Here is a 23,764-nt window from a genome sequence, read left to right on the forward strand (position 1 = left end):
AGCCGCAGAGCACGGAGCGACTGGGGAGCCTGCGCCAAGGAGACGGCTGCTCCCCAGGCGGCGGGGTCCGGCGGCAGGCAGGCGGGCTCCTTCACATGGACATCACCATACGGGGAAGCCTCTACTTCCTGCTTCCTTACACTGGAGAGAGACATGCACGCACAGCAACGCAGACCATTTCAAAGGGACAATGAAGGCACTGCTTTCTAATTGCTCTTCACTCGTCAGTAAAAAGCAGACAGAAACCAGACTTATATCTTAGTTGAATTTTTATAGTTTCCCCAGCTTATTCTGAAAACAATCTTTCCTGACACACATCCATGTGAATTTTTGATTAGTCATCTCACAGTGTACAGTATCTGCCCATAAATTAAGCCTGATATAGGAATATTTAACATGCTAACATTTAAGCATTCCAACATGAAAGAACTTCTTCCGACTTTTCATTTTCTTCCCACCGAGGCTCATCTGTATTTGACATCAGGCTGTACATGCACATAAAGGCAGACTGACCATAAACTGCTCACAAGGGTCCTTCTTTCTGGATATAATAAAATTCCTGGTTCCAATGGGAGCAAATAAGCCCACTTCTGAGACAGGACCAGACAGACCAAAGAGGCAGCATGGCGGCTGGAGCAGCCCGAGGCCCCACCTCAGCACTCACGTGTACGCCGCGCTGGTGAGCGCTTCCTGCCGCGGCCCCAGGATGGGCCTGACATGGAGGGAGGCAGCGAGCAGGAGGCGCGTCTCCTTGTCATGGCCACAGACTGAGGGAAGAGGGGCAGCAGCCCCCCCTCCAAGTCTCCACAGGCCCAGGTGCTGACCTGGGCCTGACGGCGACATTTTACTTCATTATGTTCTATTTTGTTGCTCTATTTCACGTGTTCAATTACTTTTGTGACTGTGGCAAAGTGGGATGCTCAGCTAATCTAAGAACATTTAACGTCCCCATAAACTGTCTGAATCAAAAATGTTTATTTATTCTTCTGACAAATATAACTGACTTCCATCTACAATCATGTTTTAAAAGAAGAAACACTGTCACTGAAGGAACAGCTGTGACCCTGAGCCACAGAAGTCACTACACTCCGACGCAGGACCGGACGCGCAGCTGTGGGGCCGCCTAGAGGGCCTTCTCCAGGAAGGCTCTGCAGCACCTCGCGCACTGCTGGTACACCGTCTCAAAGTCGGAGTCGCTGCCCTGGAAGGACGGGGACAGGGAGACGCAGACCTGCATGAGGAGACGCCCCGGAGCGCCTTCCTCACATCCCCGCACCAGGACACACCTGGCGATCCTCAGCTGCCCCCACCCGAGTCCCGCTTGGAAAGGACGGCGGTACTCACGTAATAGGGGTCCTCGATAGTGAGCTGCTGCTGTGGATCGTAGCTCCCAAGCAGTTCGATTTTAGCTTTGCAGTTTTTAACTTGATTACGCTTCCTATTCAAATCTCTGTAAAATTGAAACACGAACTTAGTTTTCCAATCTATGGTTTCAAGGTAAACGGGGACATCTAGGATTTTATTAAACTTCCATAAAATCCCACAAAAGTGACCTGCTTTGAGAGGAAATCTGACAGACACTCCGCAGGCCTGCGTGCCCTCCACGCAGCTGCACCGCGGACTCTGTCTCAGGCAAGAGAACTTGCTCCAGGGACACAACCTCACAAACTTTACACAAAATACACACCCTTAAGTCAGACAATAACTAGGTTTACTTCTGTGAAATACATGTTGGAACAATCCAATCAAAAAGGTTCCGTTTCAGGGTTTCAACAAAGGTGACGGAATGGAGTTCAGAAGCCCAGTGAGCCAAGTCCCGAGGGGCTACCAACCCCACCCTGAGGCATCCTGACAGCACCTCACGCGGCGGGCCTTGCGATCCAACCGCTTCCCTGCTTCTGCCCCCCGAGCCCTGCCCCAGGCCGAGGGCCCCACATTCCTGGCCTCTCCCACCTTCAGCTCTCATGCTGCCACAAAAGGAAAAGCAAACCTCACTAAGCCACTTTAGCTTAACTTGGCCACCCGTCCGCTCAGTTAACCAATCTAAGCAGCACGATGGGTTTGGGCACCATGCTTGGTGGGGGTGGGAGAGCCCGACGGAAACCTGGCTGGGCCTCAGGGCCAAGAGCAGTGACGGCAGGGACACGAGGAACAGTCAGGGGCCGACGGGCCGAGCAGGAGGGACTGAGGAGCAGGGCGCTCCCCGAGGGCCACACACAGGAACACGGCCCCGAGGGCCAACTGGGTCAGAGACCCCCCCTAATGACCAGAGTGCCACAGAGCTTCCCAACAAGACGGTGCTGGTAATTCCTGCAATTAGTGAGAAAGGTGAGCACAGAACAGCAACCGAAGAACAGAAAGAGCAAATGTGTGTATTTTACTGAAGTTCCTGACTAACAAAAGTGAAAGTAAAGCTGCTGCATCCACACCGTCCTCCCCTAGAAAGGCAACTGAAACCAAACGCTTCTGTTCATCGGACACATGGATGCCGTGCGGGTGCTGGCGGCCCTCCAGATGCGCTCCCCACATACTAAGCAGTAAACTGTGGTGAGCAGCCGGTGTCCTGGTCTTACAACTGGGACATCATCTCAGCTTCCACTTGGTCACACGAGCTGAGTCGGCCTCTAGATTTGTGACATGCGTTGTATTCCCTCATTTTCGGCATGATCACATTGTAGCACACTGTTTCTCTCTAAGGTCTAGTGCTCTTTTAGTCACCTAGTCCCCACCAGACCGTAAATGCTATGGGGGTAGGCAGCATGAAAACAGTGACATCACTGACGTAAAGCCACCATGTACATGTGCCCTGGGCTCAAAAGCACATGTGATGTGAGAGGACAGGTGGTGAGTGTGGCTTGATGTCCCTGTGGAGCCACAGCTGAAATCCCACAGCACACCCACTAACCCTGTGGATGTGGGCACATAGCTCTGTGCCTCCTATTCCTCCGACAGACGGGGTGACAGGCAAACTCACAGAAGCAGGACCAGTGGCCACAGTGCACAGAGGTCAGCCGTTCTCAGCCAACGTCCGCATCTGTCAGTTCTGTCTTTCTATCAGTTAAGGGAATCCACAATTTAAATGGAGTGAAAAGGTTTCTTTCTGGTCAGTCTTCGTGTTTTCGGGGGAAGGGGCAGCAGGAATGTGGAGTAATGATGACCACCTGCTGGCCGTGCATCGCCAAACCGCGCGCGTCAGCTGCCGCCCTGCCGGGTGCTGCCCGCGACCACCCCGCCCCAGACGGGGCCACACTCCGCAGACGGCCGTTCCTCAGCACGCCTCTTCGTAAGCACCCCCATAAAACAACTCCAGGCTACTCCCCGGACTGCTTACTATTCGAAATAAACAGTTCTGTATATTGGGATCGTTACTATCTACTAAAACTTTAAGATGATAGAGTCATTTTGACAACCAAGTTCTTGACTACTACTTTCACTACTGAACTAAGAATCACACAGAAATATACCCTTTAAAAATTGTGATTACCTCAGATTGCTTTCATCCATACATAGTATATAATCAAATGTAGCAAAGTCTTCTTTGGTAACCTAAAATGATACGGGAAGTGAAAACAGTGTATATATTCATACCAGTCAAGCCTATAGGATCAGAAGTAATACTAAAAGAAAAACCAAATCAGCTATATTTTAATCTGTTAATCACAAATTAATTAAACGATTTAGGATACTTCAAAGTTAAGACAAAGGCAACCTATTTCCTAAAACTGTATTGCAAAGATATTTTTATTCTATAAAGCTACTTGGAATAATCATAAAATAGTATAATGCATAGATGCAAAGTTTATACTTCATCTGCAATTTCTTAGTAACAAAGTATAATTCAGTTAGCACCTTAAAATGTCACACATTTACTGCCTTTTATTATTTTACTCTACAATCACTTAATATTCAGCCCCTGGTAACATACCCCAAACTAAACAGACAGAGAAGGCTTCCCTCCTACGCAGAGCGGCTGCGGTGGGAAGTAAAGTAGGGGACAGGAGTTGTGGGGGAAGGAGGAAGGGGAGGCTCCAAGTAGGGGCTCAGGGAGGGTTTACTAAGAAGGAAACTATGAGTAACTGAATGTGGCTCTTCCTTCTTTATGGAATATCCCAAATTTGAACATGACACAGAAGACGGTGTCACTCACTGTTACTGATTCTAACCCGAAACCTTATCATTGTTCTCTGACATTATAATTTACAAATATAAACCCACTACAATACAAATGAAAAATTATTTTATGATTTTTGACAATTATAACTAAGAGAGGAATGGAAACATGCCACAGAATGCAGATGGAAATCATTTCTAAGAACGTAACTTATAATCTTCCTCATTAAAAACCCTCTGAAATATGGCCATATAATAAAACTACAAAGATACTGAAAACCTACTCGCACAGATTAGCGTCGTTGTGTATAACACTCAGTGTGGCAAAGGAACAACAGACGTCCTCACTGTTCTGTTAGAAAGGAGTGGCTCTCGCTCTTAGTGTGTATTAACTTAGAGAGCATTGAGCTATATTTTGTTAATGATCCCAAAGGACTAGCTTATTTTAAAATCCATTAGAACAAATATTATGAACTATTTCCCCAAATTAGTTGCACAAGAAATATCCTAAAAATTAAAACTGGATTAAAAATTAAACATTGCTTTTAATTTTGGAATGACTACAATTATGGATCTTAAAGACAGTGATGCTATCTATGAAACCATGATGATGTTTAGATGTTAAAGTAATTGGCAAAGGATAGGAAGTTATAATTAACATCTTATAAAGAATGCACAGCAAAGGATTTCCACTGTAGCTAGCAATGAAATAGCTCGTGGCAAACCAACCCTCGTGCCAGAAACAAGTAGAAATGCCCATGAAAACTTGTGAGACGTGGACGTGGGGCCAAAATCCCAAAAGAGGCACAGTTCAAGCTGCCAGGCAGCCAGACACTTTGAATGGATCCCTTACCCCACACGACTTCAACTGCATGGACCCCCTGGGAACTGCACTTCAGGGTCCAGGGCAACCATTCCCACAGAAGGGGGCAGGGACTGCCATGGTGCAGGGGGCTGTCCGACATCTGGTGGGTGGAGACCATGGATGCTGCTCCACATCCCACAGGCACAGGATGCCCCAGGACAAAGAACAATCTGGCCTCCAGTGCCTGCAGTGCAGAGGCACCAGAGGCCACGGCCACTCCTGATGCTGGAGAGAAAAACTGGAGGTAAGGCTGGCAAGACAGCCAGAACTGGGAGAGGAAAGACCCAGGAGGAAGGGAGCCTGGCACCCACACATTTCTCCTTAAAGCATTTACCAAGGGCTTAAATTATTTGGGGAGGAAACTGAGAAGCCGAGAGGAAGGCTGCCTGACTCGGTGAGGAAGAAACAAAAATCCTATTCGGATGCTGCCCCGCAGGAGGAGCCCTATCTACTCCACAGCCTGGGCATCAGGCAGGAGTCCTCGAGGGTCACCCAAGAGGGGGCCCAGACCCACACAGCCCAAGCCTCACAAAGCCAGGGCCAGTCAGTTAAAAGGATGGAAAAAAGGTAAAAAAGCTTAAGAAATTTATGCTCGAAATACGTTAAGCTGAATCTCAGAAGAGAATGAGAAGGAAATATGAACAGAGAGCAGTCCAGAATTTTCCAAAACTGATGAAAAAGGCACAAATTCAGGAAGCAAACTTTGGCCTACCACAGTAAAACCACTGAAAACTAAATACAAAAACGAACATCTAAAGACAGCCAGAGAAAGCGACAGAAAATGTCTAAAGACAATGAAAAGACAACTGATTGGATTAACGCTTCCAAATGACTGAAGCAGAAATACTACCCTTATGGGTAAGCTTTCCAAGAGACCAGAATAAAGAGGAGCACTGCTCCACCTGCTGCATGAGGGCTACGCAGCCTGACGCCCTGAGACCCGGGGTGCTACGGCCCGACACCCTGGGACCCAGGGTGCATACGGCCCGATGTCCTGGGACCCATGCCCTGGGACCCGGGGTGCATACGGCCCAACGCCCTGGGACCTGGAGTGCGTACGGCCCGACGCCCTGGGACCCGATGCCCTGGGACCCGGGGTGCATACAGCCCAACGCCCTGGGACCCGACGCCCTGGGACCCAGGGTGCGTACGGCCCAACGCCCTGGAACCCGGGGTGCGTACGGCCTGACGCTGTGTGATGCTGGACGTATATCCAGTGGAACCGTACACAAGTGTTCACAAATGACACATACCCAAATAGTCACAGTGGCACTCAGCCCCAAACTAGAAACAACTCAAATGTCCGTCAGGAGCAGGCTGGATAAATAAGCTGTAGTCTGTGAAATGGTCCTGAATCCAGCACTGAGAATGAGTGAGCCTCTGCTACGAGCAACGACACGGAGCATCTCACCCTGGAACAGGGCTGACAGGAGGAGTGCAGACTGCATGGTTCAACTGTCACAGAGCTAAAAAGGGAGAAGGGTTTTTAGTGGTGACTTCCAGAGCAGAGGGAGTGGTGGTGCTCGTCACGCTGTAAAAATGTGCTGAGAGCACACTGACAGCCTTGCCCACATCAAAGGACATTCAGTGAAAAGGAGAAGAATGCGTGAGGAACCCCACAGGACTAACCAGGGTGAGAGTTCAGACTCCAGAGAACCAAGCGCATGCATTAGAAAGAAGAAGAAGCACCCTAACCATAATTTACTTATTAAACCCAGTTTGAAAGTATTGGGAAAACTAAAATTTTAAGAAATACAATAGGATAATTCTCATACAAATTGTGACAATTACAAAAAAGAAGACTTCTAAGCATTTGCAAGATGCTACAATAACAGAGATCTCACATGATCTCATGCATAACCTTATCTTACTAGTACTTTGAAAAAAAAAAGTTGTGGAAAATTTCTTAAAAGCAGCACAGAAAAGGAAAAAGCAAACACAGATTATATGGAAATACTACTTCTAAAACTGGGAATTACAAATGATCTTAAAAAACAGTAAGTTTCTAGCTTTGGTTTTCTTAAGGCATGTGCATTTAATATACTTCATTTGTACTCACTTTATTATATACTTAGTGTATGAAAAATAATCTGATCTTAAAAACAGAAAACACATGATTGCTCATAACTGAAGGACTATTCAAAATATATCTACATTTCTTAAAAAATAGAAAGCAGAAATTGGCAAGGTATGCAAAACCCCACCAAAATTAAAATGGACAAATGATACAAAAAATGTTCAGTATTCTGTCCAATGAAAATTCCATTTAACAAAGGATCAGGTCCTTAAGGTAGTTAATTTAAATAGTAAATTGTTAACATGAAGAGTTGTCTCATGTAGCCATAAATCAGAAGTTCATAGATCTCAGAGTAAGTTTATCTAAGTAAAAAAAACTGTATTACTCATTTGAGGCATTAATTCATTTAAAGCGTCTGGCAATTTTGTTTTGTGAATTTTCTGACTCACACCTCTATACATTTTTATTAAGACAAACAAACCTCTGATCAAATCCAAATTCTACCATTCTGAAGCTGGCTAATCTTTGGGAAGTTATTTATTTTCTCCCCAGAATTTAGTTTCTTGATTTGCAAAATGGGTTTACCAACTACTTCCTTGCCTAACTCCCTTACCAACTAACTCCCTCCTGAAGTAACGGAGAGGATAAAAACTGAGATGATCAAAATTAAAAATGTGATACTGTGTGGCAAAGCAATCTGAAAGTTTTATGGAAGGATGAGATTTAGTACAGTGATAATTACAGCATCTTCCTCCAGGTGTACAAGTCCTGAGTCAGGCACCACCACCACAGGTCTCCCACTGCCATCCACATCATTAACTACAATCACCTTACATATACCACCCATTATAAATGTGTCATGTATTTGACAACTGGTTTTCAAAATATTCAGCTTCTCGATTCGGGGGCCACAGAAACTCATCTCTGGACATGGCCTGCTGCTCAGGCACTCCGTGGCCTTGCTTGGCCTACAGTCTGTACACTTCCTTAGGTTAGATATAAAAGTTAGTTAGAAGCTTTTAACCCCATCTTTACAAAATCCAACTGAATCTCCATAAAATAATCACATCGATCAAAATAACAATATATGAGGGCTTCTGTATCAGAAACAAAGCCAGTTTCTTTAGAAGTTACTCCCTGTGGCTGTAGAAGGTTCCAGAGCATGCACCTGCCCATGGGCTCCCATATCTCATTAAGAATGTTGGGCCAAAAACCCCTCCATCCCCTGTGGTTGTACAGGAGCCTAGAACCCTGCAGTCCAGTAAGGTGCCCACAGCGCTGGCGGGACTATATAAATGAGATAAAATTTAAAATTCAGTCCCTTGGTAACACTGACCTTATTTCAAGTGTGCAAGAGCCAGGCGCCATGAGCAGATACCACACAGCATGTGCCCCTGGCAGCACTCCAGAATCCAACCCTAGAATGATGACTGCTGGGTGCAGGCTAGCCATATATTTCTAAGGCACTTTGCAGATGAAAATACATTTTGTATATATTACAGAACTTTATTCTAGCAACAAGGTTGTAATGTAAGCAAACTAGTCACCATGGTTTAAATGTGTAAAAGGCACACAGATAGAAATACAAAGGAGACTACAACTCAGGTCTTCCGGCTTTTAGCCAGACTCTCTCCACTACAGTTTATGTAATTATATGTACATTTTAATAAGTAAATTTCTTATTGCAAGTCACTCAGAATTGCGGAGTCAGTAGTGAAACAAAACATGAAAACAAAACACCGTGGCTAGTTAAGGTGACCCTAAATAAACACACTCCTAACATGCATATCTGATTAAGCCTCTCTCTATTTCTCAAGTTACAGGACTAGATATATTAGAAATTGAACAAGATCTCTTCTACCTGTCTTGCTTTATGGGCTGTGTTAATGCCATGATTTCTTAGGCAGCTCACAGCTCTTGGATCTGGGGACCGGCCCACGTTCCAGTCAGAAACAGCGCCGCTGTCAATGACCCACTGCAACACAAAACACACGCGTGCGCCTTCAAGTTCAAGCACAGTACCTGCCGGGCAACGTGATTCATGGGAATGCCATGCTTCCTCATGCAATCCTGCCCTCGGTAATCTGGAGGGTTTCCTATTTCATACGTGGATGTCGCTGCACTGTCTATCCTCCACTGCAGGAGAAAAAAAGAAGTTTTTTCACAATTTCCTGCCCCAAAGGTTTTTGGGCAGCCTCTTTAAGACAGTGAACGGTACTTACGTTATCTGAGACATTTTGGTCAGTTACAAGTTTTCTGAAAACTGCTTCTGCAATAGGTGATCGACAGATGTTACCTTGAAAAAAGGGGAGGGAGGGCAGAAAGTGAGTGTCAGGGCTGATGGAAGGGGCTGCACTTGCGATCCACAAACTGGTTGGCACCCCTGGCACTGTGCTAGTGCTCCCCTGGGAAGGCACGTTATTGTCCCATCAGGACATGGAGCACCCATGGACCACAGTCCCCCAAATCCAAGTTCAACACCTTGAGTCCAAAGTACAAAAGGCAAAGACATCAGATAAACATGAACCAAATATTAACCAAATCATGCTTTTTGAGGTTGTTAGCAATGACCCAGAAGTGAGTCATGAAATCAATGAACAGGGTTGCCACCAGATCACTTCAAGAGTTACAAATATGAATTTTCAAGCATACTGCAAGTAAGGATAAATGCTAGGAGGGCTCTAAACAAGAAGGGCAGATGCTAGAAGAGCTCCAAACAAGAAGCTTTCTGGTCCTCAGGGATGCCTCACCTCCTGTCATCCACATGTGACTATACTCAGAGCCCTGAAAAGCTAGGAGGCTCACCGGAGCCCCAGTGCCCTGGGTTTACTGGGTTTACTAACTAGGCATGACTGCATTTGACAGCAGGCCCATAGTCCAATCAACCTCCAGCACCAGCCATCTCGGCATCCAGCCTGTAAGGGCCTTCCTGGCATGAGCCTCTCCTATCACTCCTAGGGAACTCCAAGGGATATGGAGGTTACCCTCCAGGGGCCAGGGCAAAGGGCAGACTTTCCATTAGGTGGACAGAGTCCTCAAGGGAAAAGGCAAGACAAGAAAATTCTTCTCTCAGAATATTTCTACCACGTGCCAAGCAATGTATTTATTGGTGACACAGAATTAGCTCTAACAAAACAAGAAAACAAATGCTGATAGACAAGCAATACACTATGGGAGCAATCACTCCACGCCAACGAAGACAGCTGTTATGTTGGTGCAGAGCTAAAAGAGGCCTCACCCTGCACAAATAATTATGATTAACTATGAAATAAGAGTGCAGTCTTCCCACAAGACAAAAGCCTGCATTATTTACTGCCTTAGAGTTACAGCATATTCATCCACATTTATTTTTTCCCAGATATATTTCCAGCAGGATGTGTGTATACATGTAGACAGAAAGAAAACTCCCTACTACAAACATGAGAGGTGAAGTCACAGCACCTGTAAGATCAACAGGGTTAAGATCCCTCCCTGCCTGCTTATCACTAGCCCTCTTGACTTCAAAAGTTGGTGTACCCAAATTATCACATAATTTTAAAAAGCAGTGCATCAGAAAAGCACAGTATTTCAGGTTTCATCTCTGGAAAAGTTCTAAAAGCTTGAAGTGTTATCTTCAGATTTCTTTAGAAAAAAGTTTCAAATTTGAAGTCTCAAGTTCGCTTTTCCCAAATTAGGCAGCATAATCCTCTTACTCAACACCTTCATCCCAAGGTTGGAAACTCATAAATCATGTCCGCACGGGGTAGGGGCTCTGTCATTGCCAAGCATGCATGCTCAACACCTAATACGGCATGTGGCATCTATCAAGTGCTCAATAAACTCATCAGCTGTAGGACAAAGGCGATGTAACACCCCTGGTACACTGTCATCTCCAGCAGCGCCAGCAGAAGGGCTGATGAGCGGCACACATTCCACAGTATGTCTCTACCTTACAGAAATATAAAACACCTAACAGTCTTGCCAAAATAAGGAGTTCAGGTTTCTGCCAGTAGCCTTACCAATGGAAAACACTCTACAATTCAGTTTGAAAAGGGTCCAAAGAAAATGCCTGGAGGAATAAAATTTTTGCATTTCAAAAACACACCACTCTTATTGTCCTATGTACAGGCTGCCATGTGAAATGGCACACGTCGACCTCTCAAACCTCCAGAATTCATCTACTCAGCACCTGCACTAGGGTCGCTCTGGTCCAGCACATGCTCCTCTCTGCATGCTGGCCTCCTGGGGCCCTCAGCCTTCCTCGGTCTAATCTCAACACCACAGCTGAGCAGTTTGTTTTAAACTTCTCGCCTCTGTTCAAAATCCTCCAAAAGGCTTGCCTCATTCAGAAGAAACCCAAGGGCTCACTGGCCTCACCAGACTGTCCTCCTCAGGCCCTAAAACAGAGGTCACGAACTATGGCTCATGGCCCACAAACTTACTGTACAGCCCACACAACTAGGAATAAGTTTTACATTTTTAAACAGTGGAAAAAACTCAAAAAGCAGAATATCTTCTGATGTGAGGGAATTTTATACAGTTCAGATCCCACATTCATGGAGGAAGCTCTGGTGGAACAGAGCCAAGTGGGGCTGCCTGTTCTGCGGGGGCACCTTCACACACCACCTTTAGCACGGCCTGCAGAGTTTGCCATTTACTGTGGCTCCTTACACAGCTGAGAGACTCCTGCCTGAGCACACACACTGTCTATAGAGAACTGACTTCCCTGTACTTTGGGAATAGTACTGGTAATGAATCCACGGGAGGACTCAGAAATGGCCACTCAGATATATCTTCAAGTTGTCAGGTAAGATGAGGGTCCTGGCTGAGAGGGCCACATGGTCACTGGGCCCGGCCACTGTGGCTCCCCGGCTGTTTCTAGAACACGGCCAGCACTCTCACTCTAAAAGCCCTCTGGACCCAGAATGCTTTTTCAAAATACCTTTGACTTGCTTCCTCAGCTCTTTCAAGTTTTTGCTCAAATGTCGCCTTGTAGGTGAGGCCTTCCCTGAGCACCCCAGTGAAAACTGCACTCCCCTCCCATCCCTGTCCCTAGCTTTATTGTTCTCATACACCACCAACTGAGTCACCCAGTACTTGACTGCTGACTGGACGTGAGCTCTGGAGAGGCAGGGTTTTAGTCTGTTCTGCTCACTATCCCCCTAGTGCTCAGAACTGTGCCTGGTAAAAAAAATTGTATGGAAGACAAGTATGTACAATCATACAACTTCCATTAACAGCCACCACGTACATTATGTCAGCACAATCAACAACACTTAGTAAAATAAACGAGGCAATGGAATCCTGTTAGATGCCCAACCTGAACTGAACTGCCCTTTAATAAACAAGATTCCAGTAGTTAGCCTTCAACAGAGAGCTTAAAGAACAAACGATGCCTGCTACCAGCACGAAACAATGGGGTGGCCCTTTTACTTTTCCCCTCATAGAAACTCAATTCTGTAAATACCAAGCGACTGTCATATATTAGTGTAACCCTGCAAATACAAAGGAAAAGAAGACACAGTCATTGTCCTCAAGAGGGCTAAACCAAGCTGTGATCTCAAGTAGTTATAATAAAACCTGTGTAATAAATGTCTATAATGGATTATGAATAACTACCTCCATTTAAAGGATCTACGAAAAGTAAAGAGAATATTTGGGCCTAATCTTACAGAAAGGCTTTCCAGGCAAAATTCAAAGGGTGCTCAGAAATAGCCACACAATCAGAGGTACACTGAGCATCTGAAGTGCTAGGAAAAGCAAGTCATAATATTAAGAAAGGCAGTGTTCATGGGGTGTGGGTAGGAGAAGACAATGGAGACAAAGTGGAAAAGTTAAGAGACTTCAGTCATTCCTTGAAGGGCATACTGTAAAAAGCGGAAACTTCATTCCTTAGGAAATGCAGACTTCAGGAGATTTAAATTAATTAGACCACTGACATTTTACGCCTTCCTCTCTTGGGTGTTAAGGAGATAAGGTGGAAACGCTGAGTAATATAACCTGTGGTGCTACCAAAGAAGAACCCTGAAAACTAAAGAGAATATTAATTCTACTTTAAATAAGATAGGCTAACTGCTGAAATTCTAAGAATGAAAATAATTCTGAGCTGCTAGGTACTTAAAGGATTAAATGCAAAAATACCTTCACTATAACATGGAGGAACTGGAACACTGGGGCATCGGACTGGGTCACATACAGACCTCGAAAACCAGGCGTCCTGGCTGGGCTTTTACAACCAGGGAACGGAAGCCCTTGCCCTCCACCCGCCTTCAGCTCCCTTCGTAAGCGTGGACCGAGGAAACCAGCCAGCACACCAGTGCTGTCCACAGGTGCTGGGGAATCAGGAGTCTCCCGCGACTGCATCAGCCCAGCGGCCTCGAGTCCCCCCGGTGAAGGAAATAAGGCTTCTGGGCAGGTGCGAAGGAAGGACCGGCCTGCAGGTGGGCAGCGCGGACCGAGACGGGGCACCCATCCCACCCTCGGCGTTCCGGCTCAGCGGCCCAGGACAGCACCGAGGCCCACCCGACCCTCTGGGAAAATCGGAGTGGACCAGATCGGCGCCTCTCACCCAAACACACGAACAGCACAGACTTCGGTACGCGCTCCGCCATCTTCCCACGCGCAGACGCCCACCGACAGCGTTCGAACGTTTCTGGAGCGGCGCAAGCGCCCTCGAGCGTCCCACCCCAAACGCCTGCGCAGTTCGGCCCCAGCCCTCCGGGGCGGAAATGCGGGCCCCGCGCCTGCGCAATTCGACCCTGGCGGCAATGGCAGGAGGCAGCGTCGAACTACCGCTCCGACCGGGGGCGGGGCTTCGGGGAGAGGGTGGCGGCGTGGCGGAGGGCACGGGCTGGGGAGAGGCGTGGGGCGGGACCAAGTGCAGGTGAGGTAGCGAGTCACCTAGCATCCGGGAGGGGCTTGGGGAAGGGGCCGGGTGTGCGGGGCGGAAGCACCTGGGGGCCCCGGGAGGGCGGTGTCACTTGGAGTGGAGCCCTGCTCGCACGGTCCTCCCGGGGCTGCCGGAGAACCGGGAGCGCGTGGTGGGCCTGTGGCGCCGCGGCGCGCTGCCCGAGGGGCCGGCCTGAACGCACCCTGCTCAGCTTCAGGTGGAAACCCCCCTGGCAGGGGCCGCGTGGCCGGGAGGCTAGGCCGCGATCTGGGCGCGGGGTGCGCACGGGATCGGGCATCCCGCGCCTGGCCGGAACCTCCGCGCAGAACGGCCTGATCCTGAAAAGATGGGGCCCCTCTGGGGGCTCTCGCTTGAGCTTAGGCCTTTCCTCGCTGCCCCAACAAGGGCTGCGCGGCTTTTGTCCCGCGAAGTTTAAAGTAAGTGCTTTGCACTGGACGCCTGCGGGGCGTGTACCTGCCCCTTACCTGTCCCAGGTGTGCACCTAGCCGGGCCAGCTTTGGGAGGAGGAGCCTGCGCGGAGCGCCCTTCCTCTTCCTGGGTGGGTGGGGGCAGCTCCCGGGGCGTCGCTGCAGACCAGGTTCGGGTCACAAGTGAGTACAGGTGGGACACCCGAGCCTCACCTGGCGTCGGGACCCCCACCCACTTCTTTTGAAACTTTTGCTGGAGGGTAGGCGGTTGGTGGAGGAGGCCGCAGCTGCTCGTGTAGAGACCGTCGGGTCACGGCCGGCTGCCTGGGGTCAGCCCAGAAAGCCATCCCAAGCTCCTAGTCTTAAGACTGCGATTCATTTTATGTTATTTGTGAAGATCTGATATTCGAAAAGCCACGTATTAGTGGCCGTCTTTTTCAGTCCCATTTGTCTTAGCAGGTGACATCCTAGAGCGGTCTGGGCCGTACAGGTGTGGCCCCTTGCCTGGGGTCAGAGGGCGCCGAGAGCCGGTAGCGGGCTCAGGCTTGTGGATGGCGCTGCGAGGGCGGTTTGTCCTGGTTTGAAGTATGAAACTGCCTGGGGTGGTAGGCGACCTAAATGAAAGGAGATTTACCTTGATGGCTGGAAACGTGTCAAGCGTTATCAGTGCTGCTGCTGAGCTGAGTTCGGAAGGATGACACAGACCTGGGACCCCTGCCCACAGGCAGCTGGATTCCGAGGGCCCAGAATGTGCCGCCAGCAGCGGGGAGGCTTTCGGCTTTCATCCGCCTGCTGGCGTGCGCGCCTTGCGTGCCTGCTCTGTTTTCCCTGGGATGTGGGACATGCCTCAGTTAATAATGACTGAGAATCTGTGCACAAATAGCTGACTGTCAGGTGCCGCTCACCCTTGGCCCTGCCTGGCTTGGGAGTGCTTGCAGTTCATATGTTGGAGGTTAGAGTGATCAAAATAAATTACAACCTCCATACTATTTATCATGTTTAAAGAGAATTCTTTGGTTTACTAATGTACCATTTAAACAAAATTTCTATAAAATGAATAAATGCCACCCATCATCATTTGTGAGATTCAAAAAAATTTAAGAAATTTTTGCTCATTGAGAATGATTCCATACTTTTATTCCAATTAGAAAATCTTTTATCCGCAGGAGATATCTCACAACTAAGGAAAAAAGATGTGGTGTTTCAAAAGAAAAAAAAAAGAGGTGGTCCAGGTCACAGCGACTGTGTTTCTGGGTTGACTGGTGGCCACAGAAGCCCTTCCACACATTGCCTCATTTGCAAATGAATCATGATAAAACATAATCCTGTGCAGTTTAAGGCCTCACACACTGAATTGTTAATTTCCTTCAAGAAGAGTCCATTTTTCACCCCACATGATTAAACCAGAGTGGCATGTATAGTCTGAGACAGGATCACCCTGCAGCTTGAGAAATGGTAAAGCTGTAAATCAAGCGTGCCCTACTACTCCTAAAGTTAAAAACTTCTCATCACTCTTTCCCTCTCTGCAGCCTGAGGTCAGGGGAACTAGAAGGTTACACTAATGTTTGGGGTCCAAATGGTCAGTCTGGTTAGTCTGGATTAAAGTTTGGATTTGGAAGTTTAGTGATCTGACCAGGGAGACCGGTTTTGGTTTCTAGAATTGAAAGCTTTGCCTCAAGTCCAAGCAAGTAATGAAATCGAGGCCACACAGCAAGATTAGATTTGGTTTAAGAAACAATGGCAGTTGTTATCAGTCAGGGGTTTTCAAGATGATAATGTTCTAATAAGGGTTCTGAGTTAAAGGCAATATTTTAGAAAGATTACATATATAAGATTTATTTTATTTTGGTTAAGATTTAATTCTAAATGTTCCCTTAGCATTCTAGTTCCTTTGATTATGGTTGGTATTTTATCAGTTTACTAACAACCTCTATTTCATATAAATTATAAGGCTTAATAATTTGATTAATATTTAATTATTAGTGGAATTGTAATAGAAATTTGGAAACTGTTCCTTGCTTGTAAATGTTCCTAATGATACACTTCCCATACCTAAGAGTCTTATGAGGAAAGTAATATAAAGGGTGCTTGTTGATGGAAGTGCAGTGCGGGAGTCCCCTGCACCCTGGCCATGAGGTGGGAGGGCCTGCCTGTCCCCTGTGCTTGCTTGCGCCCCAGACCTAGGTAGAGCGTCCGGTGGACACTGGTCACTTTCTCCCCTCATGTGGCAATGCACTCTGGGTAGGACTTGATGTGGCTATTTTCACACCTCCCCTCCAGCCCTGAGTTTATTGCCCTATGATCAATATGTAAATTATTTCCACATCTTAAAGTCATTTCAAGCTTTTGAAGTTTCCAAAGTAAAAATTTTCTCTCCAGTATTTTGTAAATTCTTCTTAAATTAAAAAAAAAAAAGTCTTAGTATGGAAATTTTTAAATATTTTAATTACTTCTAAACAAAATTTTACATCCAACTTTCTTTGCTTAGGTTTGGCAACCATCCTCTACTGAGGAGGAAACTCAAATATTTACAAGAGAATTTGGTTTGCCTGATAATTCAAGAGACTAAAGACTTTCATGAATGTTCAGATGTCAGCCGTGATTTAAAATTTAAAAGACTTCTTTAATAATGGCCTGTGTCTTCATAACTTCAGCAAGATAGTGATACCAACATTCTGACAGATCATGCTCTCTACTGTACAGAAGAGGAAATGTGGGCAAGCCGAGGACAGGAGTGGAGGGTCATATCTAAGTTGTTGTTCATTGTCTCTGACAGAGAAATTCACTATATATAACTATGACCAGGAATATGATTTCATCAGAAATTTAGTAGAATCTGTACTATTGAAACAGATTCACTAGGCTTTTCTGTAGCTGAACACAAAGGCATGCTTGCTGACTGGCATTGTCAACTCCCAGCTTGCAGCCACAAAGGACTGTGTCCAGACACAATTTGCGCTCAGTAACCTGAGCTCTGTGGTCTGCAGGCATCCCAGGCTGTATCTGAATTACCAAGTCTTAAGAGTTTTTCCTCTCATGTTTACAGAAGAGGCTATGACCTCCCCTAACAGCAGGATGTTTGCAGTAGCAACTCTCAGCTATGGAATTTGCTTATTTGTCTGGCGTAATTCTCCTTGGTTGATGGAGTTCAAAGTAGAAAGTCTCTTGGGGGTAAGATTTACATGTTATTTGCTGTGCTGTAGTTGCATGTGTCACATAATTGGTCCAAACTAGCTTTAGCAGAGAATGATTTTACTGGTCCTTGTGACTCAGCAGTTCAGAGCTCCTCTGGCCTCACCTGTGGCCCCATCCTGGGCTCCTGCAGTGCCAGCAGAGCCAGGTTCTCCCTACAACTCTTGTCAAATGTTCCTCTGCATGACTTTGCTCTCAGGTTCCCCTCTGTAGTGACAGAATATTTAGCAGGTCCAAACGGAAGTGCCTGGGAAAGAGTTCATCCGGCAGCTCCCACCCAAGTCCCCAGTCTGCTGGTCGTGGATCAGCTCTGGTTAAGGTTCTCTGCAGTGGCTCGGGGAGACTCAGTCCCAGGTGCTGACGTGGGTCACCTGCTCTGCTCCAGGCACAGCATTAGTAAAACAGACTGTGCTGTTATTCCAAAAAGAACAGTTCCCCCATAGTTCACTAATTCAGTAAGATGTGTTGGGCATCTTAATGTATGAACAGGGCACTCTCGGGGCACAAAGATTAGTAAAAAGTGCTGCTTCTGGTAAGGACGGTCATTCAGTGTTGGAAAAGGTGAGAGCAGAAAGGAAGTGGGAGAAAAGACAGGGGTTGGGTAGGGCCTCATCTGACTAGGTGCCAGGAATGTAATGTGCCCCTGGCCCCCCTTTCTCCCTGGAGGCAGTCACCCTGGGGGCACCAGGTCTGTGCCTCACTGTCTCTGGGGTTTGTGCTCATCCTGTCTGAGGGTACTGCAGCCCTGACCTTTGTTTAAGCACAAGGTCTTGGCTGGACAGCAGTCGGGTCCTGCGTGTGGAGCCTCTGGCTCTCCTGTGCCCTCTGGGCTGCAGTGAGCTTTGTGGGGTGGGGCACCCTTGGCACTGGGTGAGTCCGAGGCTTCTTGGGGCCTGCCCCTGCTGGCCTCATTGCACAGTGATGTCCTTAAGGGTTTCTTTGTCTGTCTGTCTGTCTGTGTGGCCCTCTCTCTCCTGGGCTATTTCAGGGCATTATGCTATCAGCTTGTACCTGGCTTCCTTCTGAGCCTCCTCAGGGAGGTGCTACGGTCTGAGTGAGAGGCAGGAAAACTATTATGGTTTCTTCTAAATCCATTGGGGGGTCTGTGTAAGTGAACATTTTCTAGCCCTCACAGGGATTTGACCTTGAGTTCCCCAAAGCCACACAGATACTTGAATCATTTAATAAATCTTTATTGGGCACTTAATCCCAATAAGTGTGTCATTCTGGCGTGTGTCAGAGACACCAGAGTTAATAGAACAGTCAATGTGCTACCCCCACTGTGTTTACATTCCAGCGAAGAAGATGTACAAGAAAGGTCAGACAGACGCAGGTACAGACAGACAGAATGAGGGATGGGGGGGAGACGGTGGTGATACAGGCCAAGGTACAGACTAAATCTGATGGGAAAACATGGGGAGATGAGAGCAAAGGAGTAACAGTCCCTGAGATGTTACTTGCAGCAGTTCCTTGGAGAAGTTACCACACGTTCAAGACGGAACATAGAAACCGACACAGCATGAGGATAGGCACTGTGGGCCCAGCTGGCACAGTGGCAGTGGCAGATGTGCTCGGGTTCTGAGTGTATGGGAGGGGTTTGTACCGAGGTTGGCCCGGGGCTTGAGAGACAGAGATCCCAGGGCTCCGGTTTTGAGCATGTGCTCCTGGAGGCCTGGCGGGGAGATGGGCATCAGCACACCCATAACTGTGACGGCTTACTGGATGCTTGATACTGAGATTGAGTAGGTAATGGGTATAGAGCCTGGGACTTAGGGGAAGCTTAAGAAATAGGCAAAACTTGGAGCATTAACAGATAGTGTGGTGCCCAGTGTCATGGTGTCTGAGGGTAACTAGAGAAGGCGGGGCCTTGGCGAGGAGGGGAGGGCCCTGGAAGGGGCAGAGCAGGAGGCTGGCCTGCTCCTCTTCACTCTTACCTGGGGGCAGTGCTGGCCACCTCCAGGAGGGCAGATCTGCTGCTGCTGCTGCTCAGGCCACTGATTGCTTTGGGTGAGAGAGGGCGGGCGGCCCCCAGGAGCCAGGAGCAGCTGTGCGCTGAAGCTGGGCGTAGCCCCACTCAGGTGGCTGCCTGCGGAGGTCCCAAGGGCCCTGCGGAATGGTTCCTGCAGAAGCAGCCTTTCCTGTTGGTCTTGGAGGATGAGTTGTATTCCAGGAGGTCAGAGGCTGGGGATTTGTTTCCTTAAAGGGCCAGTTGGTGCTCATGCTGGGCTTTGTGGACCAAGGAGCACCCGTGAGGACCTGCACAGACAACACCCGCAAGAGAGAAACAGGCTTCCACAAGCTTCCCCACTGATTAAACGGAATTATCATAATAAGCGAGAACTTTTGATGAGCGGAGTGTGATTCTTTGTGGGGGTCGTCGTGTGCTCCGGCTTCAAAGCCAGGTTCCTGGTGAGGAGAGGAAGCTGAGCTGCTAGGCACGCAGGCCCACCGGGCTGGCCCCTCATGGACCTCGTGTGTGCGCCCGTCTGCGTGAACTCAAGGACAGCGCTTTGCCTGTGCCTCTTCGTCCGAGGCATGTCTGTGCCCTAAGAGGTCAGGCTGGAAATGACGCCCTGCTCTGCGTTCCTGTAGGAGACTCAGGGGGCCAGCAGCCAAGGAGCCCTGCATTCTGGGGTTGGGGTGATGGGAATGGAGGGAGCTAGGGGCAGGGCCAGGTCCTCCATTCTGTCTCAAAAGCACCGCCCTACGAACATTCCTCGAGCTGTACTGGTTTCCAGGCCACCGTCACAACCTGCGACAGGCTGTCAGGTCGGGGCCGTACTCCCCTCTACCTCCGGATTCTGGGGGCCCCAGGTGCTCCCTGCCTTGGGGCTGCTACCTCCAGTCTCTGCTTCCGCTCTCTGTGTCTCGCCTACCATTGGATTTAGGACCCAGGGAGTCCAGGATGACCTCAACCTTGACTTAATCACATTCTGCAAAGACCCTTTTTCCAAATAAGGTCCCATCCACAGGGCCAGGTGGACACGGATTGGGGGCCACCCTTCACCCAGCAAACAGTGCCTCAGCGAGCACACCTGTGAATGGCACCCACAGTCGCTGAGCGCGTCTTTCTGCCCCAGCACAGCCTCCAAAGCGGCTGTGATTCACACGCCCCACTGATAGAACCCAAGTCCCCCTTGTGCCACAGCCCTGCACATGCTCACTGACAGCTTTTTAAATTTCTTCCAGTCTAGAGGATAAGGGATGGTAGGTCACCTCTGTCACCTGGAGTGACCACTCGGGTCCTGACTCCTGGAATCTTACCAGTGAGGGAAATCCAAATAGTTCATACATTTTGACCAAAATAGCCAAAAATATTAAATTTTACATAATCTATTACAGAATGAAGTAAAATACATCTTTTTTTAATTCTTAAAATTTTAGTGTTTTATTAGTATTAAGGTTAATTAAGAAGTACAGGGAGAAGACATATAATTGAGGGACTGGGCCAGATTTCTTGTTTAAGATCCTTTAGAATCCCATGATTTTATTATTTCTGGGATTCTGAGAATTTAGGTTTTCCCAATCTCAGAGTGAATTTAATTTATTAGGAAAATAGAGATGAAATAATCAATAATTAAAGATTTCTGATTCGTTTATTTTATCTGGTAGGATACAATTTGTTAATGCTTGATCATATATGTGAAAAGAGAAATTACAATAAATAGTAGATTTATTTCATTAAAATCTTTCTTAATCTTTCAGTGAATAACCCTATACCTTCCAATTTGAAATCAGAAGCAAAAAAGGCTGCTAAAATTCTGAGAGAATTCACAGAAATTACTTCCAGAAATGGACCTGATAAGATCATTCCTGGTAGGTAAATAAAATACATAACAGTTGGTGTCCAGATTTTTGTTTTCTGAATTACTTTTCCCATTCCCTGCCCTCCAGCGGGTGGCGGCCCTGGGAGCCGAGCGCTCAGCCCGCAAGTCCCCACCGACCTTCCCAGCAGAGCCTGGGCGGCCTTGTACGCCGCTCGTCCCTCCGTCCCCGCTGAGGACCTCTCCCTGCGGCTGTCTTCACAGCCTGTCCTCAGCCTCTGGGGGCTGTGCAAGTTCATCTTACAAACTCACTAGCTAATCTCATAAATAAATTTTAGTTTTTTGTTTTCTCCTACTTATTTACATTTTATAGTTATTTGAGAAGACATTCATCACTGATTCCAAACAGCTGCACATCAGTATCCCTGGGCCATTAAAATACAGTCCCTAAACTCCCCCAAACTGTTGAATCAGACAGGGAGCAGGGAGGCCAGGAGTGCAGATTTTTAACACGTTTCTCTTGTGATTCTTCTGCAGTCAGGCTGACCACATAAGCCGTGGTCAGGAGGGGAGCTGCCCTCTATTCACTACCACACAGATGTTTCTAAAGGGAATCTCCTGGAGTACTCACCCCATGCAAAGAGGACCTGTATGCAAACTAGTAATGTTGTGGACTAATGTCCCTCTTAATCTAATGTACCGCTCTGATCCTGCATTAAAGAAACCAATCTAATGTCTTGAACCATATTTTCTGGGGTTATTTAACAGAACTTTAAATATTTTAGGAATTTCAGTTTGTTGTTATAGTGTGTGCTATTTTGGCCCAGCAGCTCCGTCTTCATAGGGCCTTTGCTTCTCCACATGAGTTGGATGGCACAGAGCTCAGGCCCCCTCGGGCCTGGTGAGTCAGAGCCTGTAAGTTTTGCAAGAGTTCCAGTGAGCTGTGTGTATACAAGTTTGAAAAGATGTGCTATAGAAATTGAAGAAAATCCAGCCAGAAAAACTGAATTTCCAGTAGCAATATTCTGAATCAGGAGATAGAGTGCATTTCTTGCTAGATATCAGCATCTATAAACCTGTCAGGCTTGCCCAATTTATGGATAAATGTGTTTACTAACATAACATCTGAGTGAATCATTCTCAGATTTTGTACAGCAACATTCCATCTTCTGCCTCCAGACAAATGCCAATGACACCCTTTCAGTGGGTGTAGCTCAGAAAATGAAAATCAGTTCACATAGCGGCCTGCGTAAGCACATCCCCTGGGGTGTCCAGGCTGTGTGTTTTAGGGAGGTGACAGCCGGCCTCACCCTTTCTAGAGCCTGCCTTGGTGTGAGGAGAAAGAGCAACATGTTCATATTAAACTAGGGTGATCTGTTGTCATAGAAGGTAAATTCTACCAACCATTCTAGAATAAAATGCCAAGACCTGTAGACCTGGTGATGTGAGCTCACCACTCTCTGGGTTAAGGGCCATGAGATAAAAGTGAAACTAGATTGAGAGTGTAAATCTGCAGTCAGGACATTCTAGTTACAAATGAAAAGCTAACTGGCAAATTATTTAGGATTACTGGTATTTTAGTGTCCCCAGATTTGGGTGGGTAATCTATAAGGACATACTTGACATTTGAAATATGTTCATTTTAAGACATGCTTTCGTTGTATCTAATGTTTCTAAACAGTGGTAAAAAAGAATTTTGATTCTAAAAAGCGTCCAGTGAGAAGGGAATGTGAGATGGTGAGGAAGATATTCTGCCAACATGTGGCGGTAAAAACAAACCCAGGTGCCACATAATACAGCTTTCAGCCTTACTGCAGTATCCGACCTCATATATGGATCTCTGGGGAACGGAGGCAGCTCAGCGGGCTACCTGCCATCTGAGGCCGACCTTATTTTCTTTTCTTTTCTTTTTTTTTTTCGACCTTGTTTTCTATACCTTGCTTAATTATGAACAACTTTACAAATGTTAACTTCCTTATTTCTGAGAGTCTGCTATTAATTTAAATTTTGAAATGATGTACATAATTATATTAGAAATTTAGTGTTCTTTTCCTAGGGACACCTATAAAACCTTCTTTGTATGTTTGAGTACAGTTTCTAGTTTGACTTCCTTGACAAAGTATTTGACTGAAGTGATGATAAATTAAACTACCTTAAAAAGATATCAGGGTCCAAGAATAATTTCCAAAGTTTAGGCTTCCCTGGTTATTTTGAAATAACAGTTGTGTAACTAAATCCACAGAACTGTGAAGCACCACGTTTAGTGGTATTATTATATATTAATGACCTTCATTTTATGTAATGAATTTCCCTGAAATGTGATTTTATGAATAGAGTTACATTTTCAGTGCACTAGTAGTTATGTGTCCTTTGAATAATATAACACATCTTTTTATAAAGTTAATAAACTTCTTAGTGTGGCAAGGTCACTTGATTTTTCTGCTTTTGAATCCAGATTTCCATATTAATAAAGAGTGAACTTAACTATATGGTTTTAAGATCAAAGTTCTGCCATGTGCT

General features: G+C 46.8%; 2 protein-coding genes across 6 annotated transcripts in view; one reads left to right on the plus strand and one right to left on the minus strand.

The window, feature by feature from the left end:
- Positions 1-953: 953 nt before the first annotated feature.
- On the minus strand, positions 954-13,697 carry ACP1 (acid phosphatase 1). Of its 3 annotated transcripts, none has more exons than XM_036881591.2 (6): positions 13,540-13,696; positions 9,215-9,288; positions 8,854-8,967; positions 3,485-3,546; positions 1,345-1,450; positions 954-1,201 (listed from the first exon to the last, which is right to left on the minus strand). In XM_036881591.2, the coding sequence occupies exons 1-6, from the start codon at positions 13,580-13,582 to the stop codon at positions 1,124-1,126; spliced, it is 477 nt and encodes a 158-aa protein (XP_036737486.1). In that variant the 5' UTR covers positions 13,583-13,696; the 3' UTR covers positions 954-1,123. The 3 variants fall into 3 exon arrangements, 2 of the variants coding, with proteins under 2 accessions (XP_036737486.1, XP_036737485.1); XM_036881590.2 differs by lacking the exon at positions 8,854-8,967 and adding an exon at positions 9,015-9,128; XR_005023977.2 differs by lacking the exon at positions 954-1,201 and having other exon boundaries at positions 1,339-1,450; positions 8,854-9,128; positions 13,540-13,697.
- Positions 13,698-13,905: 208 nt separating this feature from the next.
- The window catches only part of SH3YL1 (SH3 and SYLF domain containing 1), a 28,259-nt gene continuing 18,400 nt past the window's right edge, over positions 13,906-23,764 (plus strand). The window contains exons 1-2 of one of the 3 annotated variants that reach the window (XM_036881588.2): positions 13,906-14,297; positions 21,186-21,296. In XM_036881588.2, coding sequence (XP_036737483.2) covers position 14,297; positions 21,186-21,296 — 112 coding nt within the window. In that variant the 5' untranslated portion in view covers positions 13,906-14,296. The other 2 variants (XM_036881589.2, XM_057497489.1) reach the window with 2 other exon arrangements.

Source organism: Manis pentadactyla, chromosome 2, assembly GCF_030020395.1.
Source record: "Manis pentadactyla isolate mManPen7 chromosome 2, mManPen7.hap1, whole genome shotgun sequence".
Lineage (NCBI taxonomy): Eukaryota > Metazoa > Chordata > Mammalia > Pholidota > Manidae > Manis > Manis pentadactyla.

Bases quoted from the DNA above. Each gene is read 5' to 3' on its own strand.
- ACP1 (XM_036881591.2), bottom strand. From the start codon at position 13,582: ATGGCGGAGCGCGTACCGAAGTCTGTGCTGTTCGTGTGTTTGG. The intron at 8,968-9,214 runs GTAAGTACCGTT...TTTGTGTTGCAG, and splicing joins ACCAAAATGTCTCAGATAAC to TGGGTCATTGACAGCGGCGC. The intron at 3,547-8,853 runs GTAGAAGAGATC...GTATCATTTTAG, and splicing joins CAGCCCATAAAGCAAGACAG to GTTACCAAAGAAGACTTTGC.